Source organism: Mycteria americana, chromosome 2, assembly GCF_035582795.1.
Source record: "Mycteria americana isolate JAX WOST 10 ecotype Jacksonville Zoo and Gardens chromosome 2, USCA_MyAme_1.0, whole genome shotgun sequence".
NCBI lineage: Eukaryota > Metazoa > Chordata > Aves > Ciconiiformes > Ciconiidae > Mycteria > Mycteria americana.
The window spans coordinates 21202771-21222800 of NC_134366.1; the positions used below are offsets into that span (position 1 = coordinate 21202771).

The window sequence follows — 20030 nt, forward strand, 5'->3', positions numbered from 1 at the left end:
CTTCACATTCCCATATCCTATAAAATATAATCTAAGAACAGTAACAGAAGACCAAAAAAAAAAAAAACACTACTAAACCTTATTCACAGGAACACACAGCATCTAATACAATCCAAGGGAGTATTATCAGACATTATCAGACATTGCTGTGAGCTTTTGCAGCTCACAGCAACGTCTATGCTGCCACTGCCATATTGTTAGTAAACTCTAGTATAATCAAGTTAGATATTTCTACGCAAACCACTTTACTGTATTATTTTACTCAGAAATACACTAAATAAAGAGTTTAATCATTCCATTGTGTGCATTGATTCTTTCTGGAACATCAGAGATGTTAAATAACAAAATATACTTACCACGTTACGTGAAAAGCTTGTCGACATCCATGTTTATTACATGTCATACAAGCACCAGTGGCTGCTTTACTTTCTCTGCCTTGTTCATCACAAATATAGCACGTCTATCAAAGAGAAAATACTTAACATGATAAGAAGCATACAAATAAATTCTGTGTTACTCACAGGAGATTCTAGGGTGAGAACTACTGGATTTTGCAGCTAAACTTATATAAGAACTTATTTGCAAAAGTCTAATTATGTCTGTTTGCAAAAGGAGATCACCTGGTAGACACTTGGATCTGTGAAAGACTTCACCAACGCTAAAGCAGTACAATTACTAATTTACTTGAATTCCATACCGCTATTGAACTAGCCAAACAGTAAAACAGCCAAAGGTTAATAGCATTTAAGACTTTCGTTGTTTTCAAGTTGGTGTTTATGTCCTTTTAGGTCTCAATCATTTTCACATTCATTTAACATTACCTGTATTGGTGGCATTCAGAAACATCAACTTAGACTGAGTGCCTAATGGTACAAGATACCATATGGTATACATGCATATGGCTACAAAATTACATACAGAAAAACTGCAAAGTTGAAATTTTATCTGTACATTTGATGTAAAGAATTTTCAGAAGTCTCATAGCATGCTTCGATATTCATATGATGCTCAGTTACCTTTAATTAAATATGGTGTTTAACAGAACCCTGCTTTAATTTCAGCATGACTTGGACAGCCCCATAAACATCTTAGAAACTAATCAAGCAAGAACCTTCTGTAAACAAAGCTTAAATTAATATATCAAACCCATTTCAAGCTCAAAAACAAGCTAAAATGAAAACCACCTGTCTAGTACCTGAAAATGTTTTCATTGTATTTCTGTCAATTTATTTGTTTTACTGGGATACTAGAGCAATTTGTACTATCTTCAAAAACACTCTCAGTAAAATGGAAGAAAAAAAAATTAAGACAAAAAGAATCCAAAATCCTTCTCACTATTCAATACTCTTTTTTTAATATATGGCAAATAAACATGGATACATGCTGTATGAAGCTCACTATTGTACTAGACGTCACTACAATCTCTCACCAGCATTTCAGGGAGGAACATCACGCAAAACTAAATCTCTTTCCATTTTTTACTGTCCTAATTACTGAAATGCCATTTAGAGAGATTCTATCATAACATGTTTATGGGTAAAATTTAACAATTTAAGAATAGACTCTTAATGAAAGTATCCTCCAGCATTGGGGCAGTCAAGTATCTGTTTTTAAATGAGAGAGAACCTTATTGAGGTAACAAACATAAATGACACACTGCTACCTCTGTAGAAAATCCCATTACAAGATCTCAGATGAGAAGAGAGACACCCCCCCCCCAAAAAAAAAATTGTCTACGTTTAAACTGTAACTGACTTATTGTAATTGTATCACAACCTCCCTTCAGTGAGGCAGAGAATGAGTAGAATAAAAGAACATCAACCATGGGTAGTAGAAAATACAGTTTAAGAAAAATGGACCAAGATACCACTGAAATAAAAAATAAAAAGGATATAATGCAAAACCAGTGTTACTTAGAAAGACATGAAAACGAGTGAAATTTGGAGATCAGAATAGCCTTTAACAGAGGTCTTTAGAACAACATTTAACATGAGACATCAGCTAACTAAAGCATTTTTGTTAACATGCGAGAGTCTAGGGTAGGTGAGCCATTCTTGTACAGTTTCCACAAGACTTTTAAAAAGCATTAAACCCAATAGCCAATATATCCTAAAATCATACCCTATATCCTAACATTTGAAGGATCAGAAAGGGGATAATCCTACTTAATTCTCTGCCTTGCTCCCTTTGTACATCAAGGTAGTGCATACAGATAATTCAGTTGTTTGATGGGGTTTGAGACTGGCTGCTTTTTAGCTTTCCGTACCATGACCTGACATACTTAGATTTCAGAAACAAACAAGGTCATGATTTATCAACCTCATCTGAGTAACTATATTAAGTGTAAGTAGTTTCAAAAGTAAGGTACCTCTGTAAATAGAGAGTTCAACAGACCCCATAAAACTCAAGCTCCAGTTACTGTTCTGTTTTTTCAGTGTTTTGCCTTAAGATCTGTAATTTTTTTCCTCACTGAAGCTCAGAAAGAAGAGAGATACAAGCATTCCATTTAGTAAGAATGTATGCCCTGTTTTTCAACACTACACACTATACTTAGGGTCTGTGTTTCAGGACGCCTTAAAGCAATTTCAGTAAAATGAATGAAAAATAACAAATGATCAGCTACATTACGAACAAGTTTAAACACAACATGGTGGACTGCCCACCCATTTTAACAAGCTCAATGAACTTCTATCCTTCCTACAATAGCCATGGGAAGTATAAAACATGTTTTCTAATCTTCCATATGAAATGGGGCCAAAGAAGGTTCATCTTCCCATTCCAACATGGACGGTAAGTTCTCTCTAAAGCTGAGCTTCTCATACCTCTACCTTCTCTTAGGCCCACAAACAAATCCAGAAGCCTGAGAACCTTTATCTTTCTTTCACAAAGCAGAAAACCAAAGACTTCCACGCATTTGCAACTCCATGCAATTGCTACACCTCCTCTGAAACCTCTGGAATATGGAAGGGTAAAACTCTCTGTGTCCCACCACCTACAGCAGCGCTGCTCTTCAGAGCTCTTAAGGGAAGAGAGTACTTAGACTTCTCCCAGACTCATTGGAAAATAAGCAAAACATTACACAAAGCTTTTGACTCAGCAAGGAAATTTTACTCAAAACACACAACAAATATCTTAGTTTCTTTAATGGCAAAATATACATTTTGCAAAGCTGCCTTTATGTTTCTGTCAATATTTTTTCTTCAAAGATTCAAAATTTAAAACTTCTTTGCAAAAACAAAGACAGAAGGGAAGATGAGGCAAGAAAAACCTTATAAAACAAAAGGTAATTTAAGAAATAGTTTATTCTACTTGTAACAGCTACCCAAGAGTACTCCCTGTTTACAGAAACAAACATAGGAGTTGTACAGAAATTTCTCATTGTTGCAGCAAGTACTGAAATAAAAGTCTAACAGCTGCCTTTACTACTAGGTGGATGAAGAAACTCCAAATGCACTTATTTTTTAATCAGCTCTTAAAAGAGACTCCTAAAAGCAGTAATTATATTAGATTACCACATATTTTCAAATGAACCTGAAACAGACAAATAAAGCTCACATAAAATAAATAGAGATTATCCATGCATAACCATCCAAGGAATAACGAACATCTACTAAATAGGAAAGCAACTACTAGTCCATTTCTTTGTGGAAGCAACTGCGTAAGAAGAGCTTTCCTGTTAGTTAACCCACTAATCAAGTCATTCAGTGGATTCATTCTGTAATGTTACAGTTTTTAATCCCAGAAGCAGGTAAACTTCAGGGAAATAGCAGCCAAACGTCTTTACATTGACAAGCTTCGTGCATTGGTGCCTGCTGTGTTTCTTCTTGCATTTAAGATTATTGCACTTTGTAATACTGCATATTTTGCAGTGTTCAATAAGCAAACAAGTGCACAGAAAAAAAATGTGTAAATTAAGTACTATCTCCTGGCAAAACTCCAATGTTTGTTTTTATTTTAAAGACTACAGTATAAATTTTCTCTCGTGGTAATTTTCATCGACCTGTATTTTCCCTTAATTTCGTATGTCAGCCTTCTATACGTATCCAGTCACATATGCAGAATTATTTAGGTCTTCACAGGAAATAAAATCTTTCTTAAAATCATCCTATTGCAATCTGAGTTGACAGACAGAATGAAATTGAGCATTAAGCCTCTCTAAAAGGAGAAACAACTCTAGTCATTTTTTCCTAATTACATGTTTACATTTGTTCACAATGCACAACAAATGTTTTAAGAACTGTTTGCCATATCTGCTTCTCAAAAAAACAGCTTGTCTTTCCCATTTCCTCCCAAATTGATAGAGTTAAATGCTTTACAAAGTTTCTGATCTAAAAAAATGTATCATTTAAATAAACACAATTTATACTGACTAGCAAGGGGGGTGGGGAGGTGAAGTTATTGCAGGCTACCTGAAAAGGGAATTAGTAGCTGTGTTGGTTTTGGGGGTATTGCTCAAAACCAGCCTACTCAGGAACTGGTGGCAGTTTAGCCACAGCAGTACCAAACTCAGCACTGGCTACAGACTTATCAAAAAAGCTAGGAGAGTCCCCAGTCAGCGATTGCCTCTTAAATTCTGTGCTGTTACAACTAGACTGCTGTTGGCAGTGAAGTTAGATTGGTTTCACAAGGTTTGCTGCAGCAACTGCACTATAGGCATTTCTTTGATTCCCCAAAATCCACAACCGCTATCTCCCTGAACCAAATAGACCAAATAAAGACAGCAAAAACTGGGTTCTATAAAAAGAGAGGGAAAAAAAAATAAATTAATAATTTGCAGGCTAGGGGTGTGACCCCAAACCTTGAAATTTCTGATATAGGTCACATTATATTTTACAATACATTTTAGTGGCCTGTATAAAAGTAGTTTTAGGCTGACTGTTATGATGGAAAATAGGCCAAAATCAGAACACCCACCAAAACCGCCGAAAACGAAAAGCTAAGACACCATCAGGAACTTTATCTACATGATCTGTATGGCACTAGTAATTATCTAGCAAGGAAAAAAAAAAAAATCACAGTAACTACAGACCAACAAAATGCAAATTAGAATTTTACCAGTAAAACACAACTATACATCGTATATTTGGAAGAAAAACAGTTCAAGAAAGAAGCAACTTTAGTTGTAACAAAAAGGAATTAGAGACTAAAGACATAGACCAACAATGGACTTTGTGAACAAGCAATACTAAAAGACGCAGGGTACATTTTTTGAAGTTAAAAGGATTTGCTCATCCAATATCAATTACCATCAGTGGAAATGGTGCAAGATAAAACAAACTCCAAAGTATTCCACGAAATTTTTGAAGTATATTAGTGAAGAACCACTATCAACTAAAAAACCATGACTACTACTCAAGGAAAAATGAGAAAACAGATGTGCTGTTGGCCCAGAGTTGAGGAGAGAGAGAAAATAAACTCATCTGCCACAGCAAATCTGTACTGCTTTGTGTCCAAGCACAAAAATTTTATTAGTTCTGCACTTAATCTCACTGTTGCATGTTCTTGTCAATGCAGAAGAAAGCCAATAGCGAGGAGCCAATTCAGATGCTCGGGTAGTAGGTAATGAGAAAGCATGAGAAGAAACTAGATTTTGACTCCTGGCTTTTCGGATACACTGGTAAATAAGATGGGCAAAACATACTGACAGCAATTGTGAGAATGTGAAACAGACAAGAAAAAGACCAAAGTATGAAAAAAGAAAAAAGGATAGGAAAACGGGAGGGGGGGCGCATAAATCAGAGACATAAACTGGCGGGGGGGAAGGGGATGTCACAGAGACAACGTGAACAGGACTGGTTTCCCTGTAGGAAGAACACCAGAGGTGACACATGTCTTTTCTTTCTTTCTTTTATAACAGGGTCTATTCCTCTTTTAGCCCAGTGTCCACAAACCACCATAAAATAAAGTAAAAGAAAGAAACTAGAGGTAAAAAGAACAACACAAGAAAAATACATAATAAAACTAATCAGAAATTCAGTTTACTGCTTACAGAAGGGAAAATATAAAAACACAAAGGAAGAAGTAGTTAAGTCTAGTGGCAAAGAGGTAGCACAAGTTAAACAAGTAGAAAAATGTAACTATCAATATAGAACATTAATAAGTTACTTTTACATTGCTTTGCCTTTTTCTTTTTTTTTTTTTTTTTTTAATAAAGTCTCACCACACTTTATAAAACATTCCATCTCACTGACACTTATTTAGGAGCAGTTCTTCTAAAAGCAAATAATCCCACTAGAGTGAATACTGTTTACAAAGGCAAAAGCCTGCAATCCTTTGCCATAATATATTAGCATAGCTTTTCTTCCTAAAAGAAATGTTTATGAACATCATATCAATACTTAAAACAGTAGGACTTGGTGGTAATTAATAATAACATTTCAAATAAGGTGTAATAATATTTTAACCTATGGGAAATATTTCACATTCCTTTCAAAATAAACTGTTATTCAAAGATCATGATATTTTTAATTAACAAAACAGTCCCTAATCTGTAAAAGAATAATGAGACATGGCAGATAACCACAGCTTAATTTAATATAGCTTTCTTCATTCTTGAATTAAAACCATAGCAGAAAACACACAGTATTACTGCATACATTTATGAATTCTATATAAGATGCTTTCTAAGAAGTGTAGTTTTATATTATTAAAGCTCACAAGTTTTAAAATAAATACATTAGATATAGATAAAAAGACATATAATTATACCTTATTATAACGATCATGAGGAACAGACTGCAACACGATAGGTTCCATTGTAGAAACATTTGCAAACTGCACCTCGGGAATGTACAGAGCACAAACCACATGAGCCCAACCTACAAAAAGTTATAATTGTATTTAATTTTAATGTTTTCTAGAAGCTCAGAAGACATTTCAATTATAGTACAAAGAACCTTTTACAACACTTTTTTCCATGGACTATTTTAACTGTTTACAAAATTACAGACATAAGTTGCGTAAGTCATGTTTACATTTCATTTTGTATTATCCAAAGTTTAGATGAGCTGTAATACATTTTTTAAGTTTATTCAGTGGAGAATTTATACAAATAATACTCCATGAAATCCAAATACTAATGATTTATACAAACAGTGACACACAAATGGAAAAACAGGTTATTTCTTTAAAATTTCTTGGATTAACATAGTCATTGCATAAAAGCTACGCAAATTCCTGCAAAAGGGAAATATCATCTGAACAAACTAGTATTCATGCAAGCATTACTATCATATAAGACTTCTGTGTATACCTTTTATTTAAACAAACTCATTCTAGTTTGACTAGACTCCTGTATTCTTTCTATAGAAAGAAATCCCAACACACACACCACCACATACCCTCTATCGAATCTCTTCTCTTCCTTCTTTAAAGGTGGGGCCAACTCATTTTTTCATAGGTATATCAACTCCTATTTCTAGTCCTGTTCTAACTCATTAACTTGGGGTCATCAATAAATGCTTAGTTACTTACCATACTGTGCTTTAACAACATTTCAAGAAGTAAACATTCCTAATTGTCTGACATTTGGTTGCATGGGGGCAGGAGGAAACACCAATTCAGAAAGAAACTGACTAATTTTAGGTCTTTTTTCAATACCAAGGTCCTAAGAGTTGTCGGTTTGTTTCACTGGAGGACAGTTTGCCCTAACTGTAAATTCAGCAGAAACTGCTATATAGCTAACCCAACATATTAATATACTGACACTAATAATAGAATTACAAGAGTAATATCACATAGTACAGAGTTACCTCATCTGAAAGTGAATTTGGTGTGGCTAATCATTTAGCATGAATTCTGTTCTTCCCCAAGAGGAAAACTAAAGTCTTTTGTCAGAAGACCTTCAGTACACCTTAAAAATAATTGTGCTTTCCTCCTACCCAGACTTACTTGTAAGCAAATATTAAGGACATAAAATGACAGACTTACATACTTAGATAATCTAGCAGATTATTAGATTAGGTAAACAAAGTAAATTATCATTTTGCAAATGCATCCAATAACCAAAAAAAAAAAAGCCAACAAAAAACCAAACCACATCATACTGCCTCACTGCAGAGCTTTTTGAGTTGTTTTCATCTTGGATTTTCTCTTTTTAACTACTCTGCTGAATCAAAGGTTCTTAATTTCTTCACCCAACTGTACTTTGACTCTTAAACTGAGCTAAACATAAAGTTGTACTTACTTATCGTAGTATTGTTGAGACTCTAGAATGGTATTTAGTATCTGGAATTGCATACATGCTTTTTATTCTTTTCTTAAAGTACAAATCTTTTCTAGTTGCTTCCAACCGATTGGTGTCGCCCCTCCCCATTTACTAAATCAGTAGTTACAATTTGTATAGAAAATAAAAAGCGCACACACAACTCTTATAGTCAACATTCACAGTCAACATAACACATATCATTCTATTATTTCATCTGCAACGAAATACAGTATCTGTGCTGCTTCATCATTTTATTCACAAATAGTCTGTAGAATTATTCCACACAGAAAAAGCATAAGACTAATAGAAGAGTAGGGAAAAGAAAGTATAAACTGCCAACTTGAGCTGCTTTTAAAAGCAGTTCCAACAGACCATTTTAAAATTATCATTAACAGACAAACTGAAAAAAACTATAAAAATCACAGTCTTTTTTTGTTCCATCCTTTACTTGAAATATCTTCAGGGAATAACTGTTTATAAGGACTTTTCCAAGACTTGCAAACCACCCTAAGCCAGAGTCATCTTACTAACGACAGATAAATAAATGTTAACATCGTGTTAATGGTGAATATTTATCTTTAAATCTCCTCTCAAAAAATTAACTCAAGTAGAAACACCATTCACCAATAAAGCCATTAAACCAGTAGAAAAGTGACACTGAAATTTTGGAAAAAACCCTTCTTCAGTTAGTTACTCATAAACAGATGGCAAAAGCTTTTACTTCAGACGTAATTAAGCCTGTACTCCAGTTACACTTACTTATATGAAAAAATATTATGTAAATATACAAAATATACCAGAGACATTTAAAAAAAAACCCAACCACTTAACTAAGCCAACTGAAATTTAGGTAAGTAAAGAATTTTCACTATAAGAAACCAGTTTCAGAAGTAACTTTAACTGAATACTACTCCATCACTATTAAAAAAAAAAAATTAAACAATATAGCCAGAAACCTACAAGCTTAATATATCCTGATTTCCAAAATATAGAGCGCACATCCAGGATAGCTGTGGGCAATAGCACACCTTTGTCTTTCATGATAACAAAAACAGTATCTATATAACGAAACAAATTAAATACCACAGCACTAATACACTTTTTGAACAAGGGGTCAATAAGTGTCCAGAGAACTGAGGACAAGGGACCTTTTCTATTGGTTTCCATCTGGTATCTTTAGATCCCAGGTAATCTGACCTTGCTGAAAAATCACAACCTGTCCAATAAAAATTTAACCATAGGGGAGGTTGCAGCACCCTTGTGTTACCAGCCTCAAACGCCTACATCATAAAAGAAGCCTAACTCAAGCACCAGCTCACACTAGAGTCAGAGACCCCGTACACAACTGCTTAAATCTCCTTTTGTCCAAAGTTTCACCGGCGAAGAAATATAAAATTGTCAGAGAGCAACACCCAACTCACCTGGAAGAACTGAAAGAGACAGAGGTTCAGCAGCTCTCCCTGAAGAAAGAATAAGGAAGACACTTTTCTGTAACAAGTGTGGTTAAGGACTGGCTGCCTAAAGGTGCTGTGGAATCTCCATCTTTGGAGAACTCAAGGTCTGTAGACTCCTCCGCAAAACTTGTCAACTTAAGTGAAGTCAAGAAGATTAAGTTTCACCATATAAGGACCAGATAGTAGCGGAGGAAAACAGAAAAGGAAGCAAACAACCATCATCTTTTTCCTAAGCATCAAAGGACTAGTCACTTTTGCTACAAAGGGTAAGCATGGCAGCAAGGATACCTACAGACAAAGTAAGTGTGATAGCTCTCTTCTGTCTCACTGATGGAAGAACGAGCTACTAGCATACAAGTAGACTTTACTTTTAATGCTTTCTGCAACTGAGAGGGCTCTTGACTATGTAACACAGTGAGAAAATGCCTCCCCCATCCTCTGCTGCCACTTCCTTCTCTTCTAGACAACTGCTCTCAGGCAGAGCACAGAGCTCAGAACCCCAACAGAATAAAGTACCTATCACCATGTTCAGAGTTGAGTGCTTTTGTCTACTGTTTCTTACTGGATGACAACTGCCTAGTTTGTCTGCAGGGATAACGAGACATCCTAAAGAGACATCCATGCAAACTGTACACATAGCTGATAAGAGAAGCAAGCATTTATAAGGACTTAATGATATTTAAGACTACATTAAAACACGTTTTTCAATTAACTCCATCTAAGCCATAAAGATTGCACTGTAAACTTCCTATTCAAATCACTTGCTACATTATTCTTGGGCAACTATCAACTTCATCAGCAACTATACATATTTTTCTCACACACCCACCCCCCACTAAATCTAGTCCTTTTGAGCTGTCCCAATGTTTAAGTGTAAAAAATACTGTTGTATACACGTGTTTTAGAGTTTAAAAAAAAAACTCCAGTAGCACTGTTCTACACATTCAATAACATTCAAAACATTCCCACTGGTTTCTGTTGGAAGTGAAATTAATTTATCACCATTCCTCTTCACCCAAAACACCGCACAGAAATAACAACAGGATACTCTGACTTTTCTTAATTGTTCTCCAAACTTAGCCAGGAACTCATGCCATTTTTCAGATCACTTTTGTTCCCAATTAGTTTTTTAAAACCATCTGTAGAGACCACATCCTTTACTATTTAAATCAATGATAAGCTTCCATTCACTTTGGTTGTGCAGGGTTTGCATGCAAACAACTGGCCACAGATCTATTACTCACTTATTTTAATTTTACTTATAAAATTTACAGTAATTACTAACAAACTCTTACTATTGTCACTGAATTGCTTATACACAATTTACTTCTGCTTTCATCTCCCTTTCAGGACAACTTTAATGGGTGTGGGGGAGCGGGCACAAACGTTTCTGTAAATACAGATACTGTCATCTTGCAAAATGTTCTTAAAGTTTTCCCTATCCTCAGAATTTTTTTTTTTCTTATTTGACTTATTATTTATTAATCCTTGAGAAGGTGGCTATTTTATGCATGTGCTTTCTCAATTATAGTATTTTTACTAGATGATAATATCTGGCTTGCTTATTTTAAAATAAACTTAGGCTTTAGCTTAAAAACAAGGAATTAAGAAATGTATTATAAGGATTCAAATCAGCCATTGAGTTTGCTTGCTTTTGTGCATTCTTATCAGAACTACTTTCTCTGAAACCGCTGAAAAAAGTACTCACAGCAGGCTACCATGGGCTGGCAGATTCACTGCCTCTTTTGCTTTAAACAACGATCCAATATTCTACAACAATCAATGTCTCCATCCAGAAATTGTAAAATGTCATCAGTTTTTGGTTATTACTTATTAGACACAACTTAATGGTGACAGCCAAATTAAAATTAAACATATTTACTTCAACTGTGCTTTCAAGTCCAATAACTTTGGGAAATGCTTCTTACCTTTCAAAACAAACAAACAAAAAACCCACTGTGCTTTCTAAGATAACATCACACAAGTATAGCTAAGACACTTACCTTTGAAGAGGTCTTAGGAAACAACTTCAACCAACATTAAAACAACATCAAAACCACATATAAACCAACTCCAAGATCTACTCTGATAACAATAATAATGAAAACAGTTTTCTCCAATATCAGAAATTGGAAATTCATGCTGAAAAGCCCTCAAAGTTTAAATATGTCTTATGAAACTCCCAGCTTTTCACTTGAGTCCTTTTTTATTTTGATTTATCCCTCAGAAAGACACACTACTGAGTTTTGCTGATTTTTAAGTCTCATTCTGGCATGCAAAACGTTTAATTACCAGCACAGAATCTATCCAGATTTTACCAATCTTTTGCTAAGATTTTTATTTCAGGTGCCTAACTAATTTTTAACTCGGTGAAAACCTAACAGTACATGCTTAGCAGGTATAATTTGAATATACATTATTCATTAACATTCAGAGTAACAAATCTCGGGCTCCAGAACCCTAACTGAAAATAAATAGTTGATCTGTCATCCCAATGCAACGGAAAACAGGTAACTCCTAACAATTTCACCACCAGCAAACAAAAGACTGTTGCCAACAAAGAATTCTATAACTAGAAGCAAAATCTAACAAAGTAATCTAAACTTAACAAAGAAAACCCACGAAGATAAACAATACACAGTACATTATCCATCTAACTAAATTTTTGCCTTTACAACTACTATTTAAGTGTTCAAAACTTGATTCAGAAGCACTTTCACCATAAATAAATTCATAGTACTTTTAAATCATCTTCCAGTGCAAATTTTGAAGTCTTGCTTTTATAATCTTTTACTTCATAATAAAATAACAGCAACAGACTTATAATCCATCCTACCATCCAAAGCAAGAGAAGTCCACCTATAGCTTGTGAACTAACAGACACAAAGTAGGCAATACACTAGCACTATGTCCCACAATCAATGTTGAAGCTGTGCTGCAAAGCAGTAACAGACTGCAGAGGCCAGAATCATGAAGTCACACTGAGATCCAGCCATAGTGCCAGTGTGGTCCCACAAGAGAGCTCTGGGATGTCATCACCATCTCCTAACCATGCACCAACTCCAGAGCAAAATTTGTTTATGCATTCTGAGTAAGTTCCATTATATCTCACTAAGGAAATTTTACTTTATTTGTAACTAGAGCTCGCTCTTAAACCAAGTGAATGTATTCTTCTAGCACGGAAAAACCTTTCTTTGTTGAAATGTTAGTTTCTTATTAGGGTTGCTCCAGGTTGTAATTTAAGGATACACCTCAATCCATTTCAACTGTGGGTTGTCACTAAAAGGTAAGGTCTCACCTTACTCTTCACTTTCAACTGTACATCCCTAACCTCTCCCTGTAGTATGAGCTTGCCATGTAGCAGAGCAGATAAAATTTTATTCAACTGATTACTAAATTTGGGGGAAAACAAAAAAGTTTACCTTCCAGTAAGATCAGTAAATAAGATGATGCAATCCATAGTGAGGTCGTGTGATTACCATACACAAAACCACCAGTGAAGAAACACCCAGAAACCACAGCGCACTCCTTTCAGCAGAGGTCAACAGCTGTCCTAGATTACATGAAATTGCACCCTCAGTTTCCACAACTATCAGATCTGCTGACTGACCCCAAGACTCAGCTCCCTCCCACCCTGAAAGGTGAATCCAGCAAAGATGTACCTGAGACCGTTATTGTTACCATTTGCCAGAGGGTAAGATTAAGTACTATTTTAGACCTTTAGTTAAGTGTCTCTTCATTAAGGCATTCCATACACTTTTGTTTTGACCCTGATCTTCCTTTCCTGTAAAGACAATAAAACTTGCAGAAAAGAAATCTGTCAGCTTAAGTAAGTGTCTCTTCCTTACCCTAGTAAATACAGTTTTAGAGTTTGTTATAATTAATATGGTATTATTCACTATATTGTTTGATCCACTCTTTTCAATGGTGGGTAAAAAGAAAGTGCTCACACTAACAGCTAGAGATCTCACCACTGTGGTTAGTAGTCACCTTATCATTGGTACACAGAATGAAGGGACAATTTATGTTAAAAAAAAAAAAAATACTGTTTGTCTATGAATAAAAGGCTTCACTCTGTAGAGTCCTACCATAGAATTTCACCAAACTCTCCATTTATCAAAATTTGTTCCTAAACTAAAGAATTGGTACATAAGAAAAATTCTCTTTGGGTCACTATTCAGCAGTACAACAAATAGTTTGTTTTTAAGACAGCTAAAGATTACATTCCACTGGTCCAGTGAGTAAACTAATAGCTTTAATGATTTTATCTGGCATGCTATGGTATGAATGAGTCTCTCCCCCCTCCCTCAAGAAATCCTTTTATACAACAAAAGGAAGAAATGCCACAAATATTTACCTAAAGCTCTAAAATTTCTTTTTCCTAGTTATACATTACGATTACTAGCAATATAAATAATAAATATATAATATAGATTATATGGTAACATGCATATTTATATTAGTAAAATATTTTAAATTGCTTATCTATTTTTACTGTCTTTCCCAGTTAAAAAAAAAAAATACACATACAAACTCCTACAAATCTGCACAAAAGGACGAGAACATTTGTAGGTAAGCACTTCTTGCAAAATACATATGCCTGAATGTGTACATATGACATTAGACTATCCGCATTCTTACACATTAATACCAAGAAGACTCATCAGAACAGTAAACCTGACGGTGAGAGCTGCTGACTCTAATAATACCAGTAGCAATAGGAAAATCTAGTATATGATGTATTTATAGACTTGGGAGATCCCAACACTAACCCAGGGGATGGGAAGAAGGCCTGGACGATGACATAAAACCACCGCATTGTTAGCTGGCCTTTTCCCAAGCAGCTGCATGAAAGAAGTCTTGGTGAAAAGTCACACAAAGAATGCTGTTACACAGCATTCCTGATCATCATCCAGTGGAATCAGATTTCAAAGTAAGAACTTGTACAGCAAAATCAACCCTTTTAGGCTTACAGAAAATTGTGGACAAAGATTACTGTAAGAAAACTATTTAAACAGGAGATGCACACTATTAGACACAACAATTTGCTTAAAAAAAGCAGACTGCATACTCAGTATTAGGAAAGGATAAAAGAATTGGGATTCAAAAAATTATAATCAGTTCAAATGGTCATGATTTTATTTCTTCCTCACAGAGTGTCAAAAACCCAAAGGAAATTACTGCAACAGTTAAGGAAATGTTATTGAATTGAGAAGGCCCAAAACTGTCAAACAATCTACAGTATCTTCAAACAAATGCTCAAGTATCTTTAAACAAATGCTCACTTGTTGCTTTTCTCATTTTCAAAAAAAAAATGTGTTTATATTTTGTCCAACTACTAAACCACATACAGAGTACAAAGCTAAAGAAAAGTTAATCTCTCTTGCAATAGCCTTCCTACACGTAAGACAGCAAATCAATAAGCAACTCATATACATATCATTTTTTCGCATTTTAAAAAACTTTTCTATTCAGTCATGTGTTTAAAATCACAGTGGTGCCCCTAAATGAACATGAATACCAAATTTAGCAAGGAATTTTGTCAATAAATATATTCAAACAGAAAAGTTCCTTTTTCAACTCAATCCTACTTTTCTACTTCTAGTTATCAATTAAAAATAAATAAATAAAACAAAACCCATTAAATAACCTGACAGAATTTACAGAACTGCAGTGTCTGAACACTGAAAAAGTCCTAGTGTTTATGGAAAAACTAATTCCACAAAGTCCACATATAGGTAAGACTATTTTTTTGTTCACAAAACTTAACCATAGCTGTAAGACAGTCACAGATATTAGGCAGTCAAAATATTAAAACGTATTCAAAGCTTATTCCTAAAATTTCTGACAATCAACCTGATCATAAGCATGCATTGTCTCACTACTCTTAACAAATTAATTAAATCAAATACAGTCAACTCTTAATAATCCTTAGCACGGATAACCTGCTGACAGATGAGCCGCACCATGGATATTAGTCCAGGCTACACTCTGCTAAATGCAACTGTATTGTTTCCAAGATCTGTGCAAGTGCAGGAGCAGAATGACCATTTTCACACAGCGTGAGGAGACTGAACAAACATGTGCAACCAGACCTTAGCTGCTTCTGTTCAGGGTCAGTTCAAGCCTCTGACAATGGAAAGCACAGGAGGGACACTGAAGCAGACTAGGACATATTCCATTCAAATCCAGACAGAATTATCTCTTGGGGCTCACTACAGGTTCTGATTACAGCGACAGCAGCCACCATCACCAAGCCAAGAATAGGGAGGCATCTGTGTAGTCTCCAGTGTACCAGAAAAGGCTATGAGCAACAACAGAATCCATTTCCACTTGGCACTTCACATGAACTCTTTAGTCCTTCCAGATCCAGACACACAAGCAACTTGGTGCAGAACCATCTGCATGAGTTTCCAACACTAAGTGGAATGTTTCCACAACACTGTCTAGAAACCACTTGGCTAGTACAGTCACTATGATCTAGGATAACTGAACTTCCCCTATCCCACTCCACCTCCAATAACCCAAATAGCCAAGAGTTAACTATGGTTAACTATGGCTGTAAAAATAGTTAATGCCTCAAAAATATAAATTATCCATGTCTTCTGTTTTCAGAGCAGATGCAGAAAACAGTGCACTCAATTTTAAGAACATTCATCAGGCAAAAGCCTTGCTAAAATCAAAACTTTCATTCCAATTTCAGGGTCTGTCCTAGTCTTGAGGTAGTATGAATGTTTAGACTAGTGAAAGTATTATGTAATTAATGAGAAAAATTTGTACCAAAAAATGGTGACCCATAATTACATTCATAGTCTATGTTAGGGAACACTAAACCATACTGTAATCATTTTGCAGTCTAGAGATTCCATGGCATCACGTACAGTAGATTTGCTTCTCTAAAATTTCACATTCAGCTCTGGTATGGATTATGTATCATTTGGAAGACATACAGAGAAGGGAAAAGGGGATGATCCACTTTCTATACAAGAAATGCCCAGTCTGTGCTCCTTCATCTTGAAAAGGAAACAGAAGAAGAATATAACAGAGGTCTATAAAGCCAGAAAGAGTATTGAAAAGGTGAACATAGAATAACTGCTCTTTGTCACTTCCTATCACTTAGCAAGTGCCAGTGGCATCACATAAAACCGTGAGGTAACAGGTTCAAAACAAACCAGCATACATCTTGACACATTGTACAGATCAACTGCAAAATGCCTTGCCAGACAACATTATGGACACTAACTCTTTATACAGGAGTGACGCATGAATAGTGTGATGGACTCTTGTTCCATTAAACACAAAAATACCATCTCTGGTTCAAGAAGTCCTAAAGTGTAAATTCTTGTAGGCTGGGAAATTATTCCGAGAAAACATACAAGAACTTTCCCAAGAATCCAGTTCATACTGATAAAGAAAGCAGGCCAAATTTTGTTTGGCGTCCACGATATGCTCCTCCTCTCTTACAATCTCAGGCTGGCACTTTGAAGTTCTGTATAAGATCCATGACAGTACTGCTCCAAGAATGCTGTATTTATGGTATCACTGAAAACTGTAATTCCGTATTTGCCATAGATGATACTGGACAACCCAACATTAACCCTCAGCAATTGTACTGATAAGCACGACTAAGGTACAGTAGATGTCTCCAACCAGAAATATAAAACCTAAAAAACAAGTCTAAAGAAGTGCTGATCTCCAGAAAGTCATATAAGCAGTAACAGGCCAGTAAAAGGAGAGAGAGAAGGAGGAAGAATGCACACAAACGAACCTCACACCACTTGGGGGGGTGGGGGGGGCAGGGACAAAAAAAAACCCCACAGCATGCCAACACAACCATACCATACACCACCATTACTATTTTCTAGTCAGTCAGTAATACTTAAAAACAAGTTTGATTCCCAGACTATTTTATCATATATATCTTATAGTGCCCCCGAGTTCTTAAAGACAAGATAACACCATTACATAACAGCTATAAGATTAGGGGCTTTCAGGTACAGTTGTGCAAATGACTTAAGACAGCTAACGTATAGGCTGCTACTAAAAGAATAGTCTTGGTCATTCCCCTATATCAGCATTAGCATGGTCAGCTGGGTCAGGGAACGGATTTCATTTAGCTGAAAATGAACGGGGCGGGGGGGGGGAGAAGGGGAGGGAGTTTTAAATGCTAGCACTATCACAAAGGAGGAGGAAGTAATGCATAGCAAGGACCCTCCCTGCAGTAACAGCATCTTACTGCAGGTTAAAAAAATTGTGGAACTCTATAGTAAAAGCTCAGTAGACCAAAAAACATTAAGATTACTGACATAAAAGAAAATACAGCATCTTCCACACCCAAACAAAACACATTTATTCACATTATTAAAAAGCAAATATCCAGAAGGTTGTTACCAAAAAAAGAAAAAAAAAGAAAAAAAAAAAACACCAAACCAAAAAAACCCACACTACAAGACCAGCAGACCATGTATGAGCTAAGTCATCTGCATATTCAAAACAAAAACTGCACTGGTCTTCTGGCCACAAGATGAAGTTACTTGTTGCCAGAAGGCAGAAAGAAGCATAACTTTATATCACTGACATAAAATCAGTAATTTCTTCACTTGTTCTGAAAAGCTAAGACCACTTAATTATTTCTGTACTTACAGAAAGACACCATAATTACAAATTTCTAAAGCTGGATCCTTACAAGGTTTTATCAGAAATGTTTATTCAAAGTTTTTTCAGGAATACCTGCATCTTCTTCTTATTTCCCTTGGCAACAAATAGTATAACAGCATTAAAAAAATCCCAAGTATTAACCTACTGTAAATATAATTTTAAACTGGCAAGCCCATTACATGACCTTCAACAATATTTCCTTAAGTCTGAAATTCTTCTGGCACAATCCCTTGTTAGGCAACTCTTTGAAAGGAAAGCTTCAGGTTAAGAATGTAGATTTCTGAAATGAAAACCAGTTAAAGTTCATTTTTTCCAAGGTTCACATCCTTCTGTAAAGCTGTTATTTAAAGGACATTTGGTCCATAATGTGGAATTTGCTGTATTCAACACCATAGACAAGATCTATTACTGAGGGAGGGATGTTTCCAGAAGGTGAAGTACAAATTCTTAAGACTTATCTGCTATGAAATTTTCACTATGAAGCTTTCACTGATGAAAATAGTTGGTCATGAAAATTATAATAGGGACAATACTGTTCGTACAGTGTAACATCTTTGCTATTTAAACTTAAATAATTTCAATCTTATACAGTAACTCATTCAGACAAGAATTCATAATTACAATTAATACAGGTATAAGAGAGATAACTAATATGATGCTCAGACTTTGATGCACACTGTCAAAATATGTTCTTAAGATTTTATGCAAAGAAAGTTTCAAAATTACCATACAGAATAGCAAGGCATTCCTAAACACCACTTTAAGTATAAAACCAGAAAACACTTAATCTACTTCACACTTCACGAATTTTACTATATATTTCAAGAGGTTTGAGGCTTTCTTATTACTTATTTCCTAAAAAAGCAAGTGTCCAGCTGCCACTTCTGAAGAAATTAATTCAACACTGCCATGTATCAACCTGTCTGAGAGAAAGAATAGTTCTAACGCTAAAGTACTGGGCTGGCGCTTAAGATGGTAGTTTCACTGACACACAGACAATACAGACTTAATACAATCTCCCAACACTCACAAATGACACTAAGTTCACTAACATGTTTGAGATAAGCAGACACTAGCATGGTGAACGCTAGAGTGTATAGTGTACATTGCAAAAGCGTAGACAAGGGAAACGGTAGATCAGCCCGAACACAAGCAGGCTCTATGTTCCTGCAACTCAAATGCAACAGAAACAGCAAAGCTGCATCAACTGCGTCAACACTAAGCTAGGATATAAATTAGTTAGAATATTACGTATGCAGCATAAAATGTCCAGAATACAATTTACATAGAGTGTCCAAATGAAACCCAGAATCCCGATCATACTTTTTCCTCCCACAAGAGAAAGGGCTCAGTATCAAAATGACCAGGCTATTTACAGATAGATGATGGACATGAATTTAGAAGTATCTAGTAAAGAGAGAAGAAGGAATTCCAGAAGTGACTGAAAAGTTAATTGAAATTTTTCATTCATATCACCCAGCTGTGAGTATAAACATAGCCAACACAGGATATTCAGTGGAGACTTTCTCTAGCAGTTCTAACTCAGCAGGAACAGAACTGATGATAACCTGAACTATGAAATTAGAAAGATGCAAGGGACAGGTAATCTCTACTGTAACTTTTCAGCTCTAACTTCTTTGTTACAGAACGTATTAGTAAATACGCTCCTTTGAAAACGCACTGGTGCATTCAGCCTGGGCTACAGACATAAA

General features: G+C 35.4%; 1 protein-coding gene across 13 annotated transcripts in view; it reads right to left on the minus strand.

Moving 5' to 3' along the window:
* Nucleotides 1-20030, minus strand: part of MLLT10 (MLLT10 histone lysine methyltransferase DOT1L cofactor) — a 143538-nt gene that overhangs the window by 92866 nt on the left and 30642 nt on the right. For 9 of the 13 annotated variants that reach the window (XR_012774147.1, XM_075492677.1, XM_075492678.1 and 6 more), the window contains 3 exons: nt 9628-9666; nt 6709-6818; nt 357-460 (listed from right to left, as the gene is read on the minus strand). Coding sequence is in view for 12 of the 13 variants with exons in the window: in XM_075492677.1 (XP_075348792.1) it covers nt 357-460; nt 6709-6818; nt 9628-9666 (253 nt within the window). In the remaining variant the exon portion in view is untranslated. The remainder of the gene's footprint in view (nt 1-356; nt 461-6708; nt 6819-9627; nt 9667-20030) is intronic. The other 4 variants (XM_075492681.1, XM_075492686.1, XM_075492684.1 and 1 more) reach the window with 3 other exon arrangements.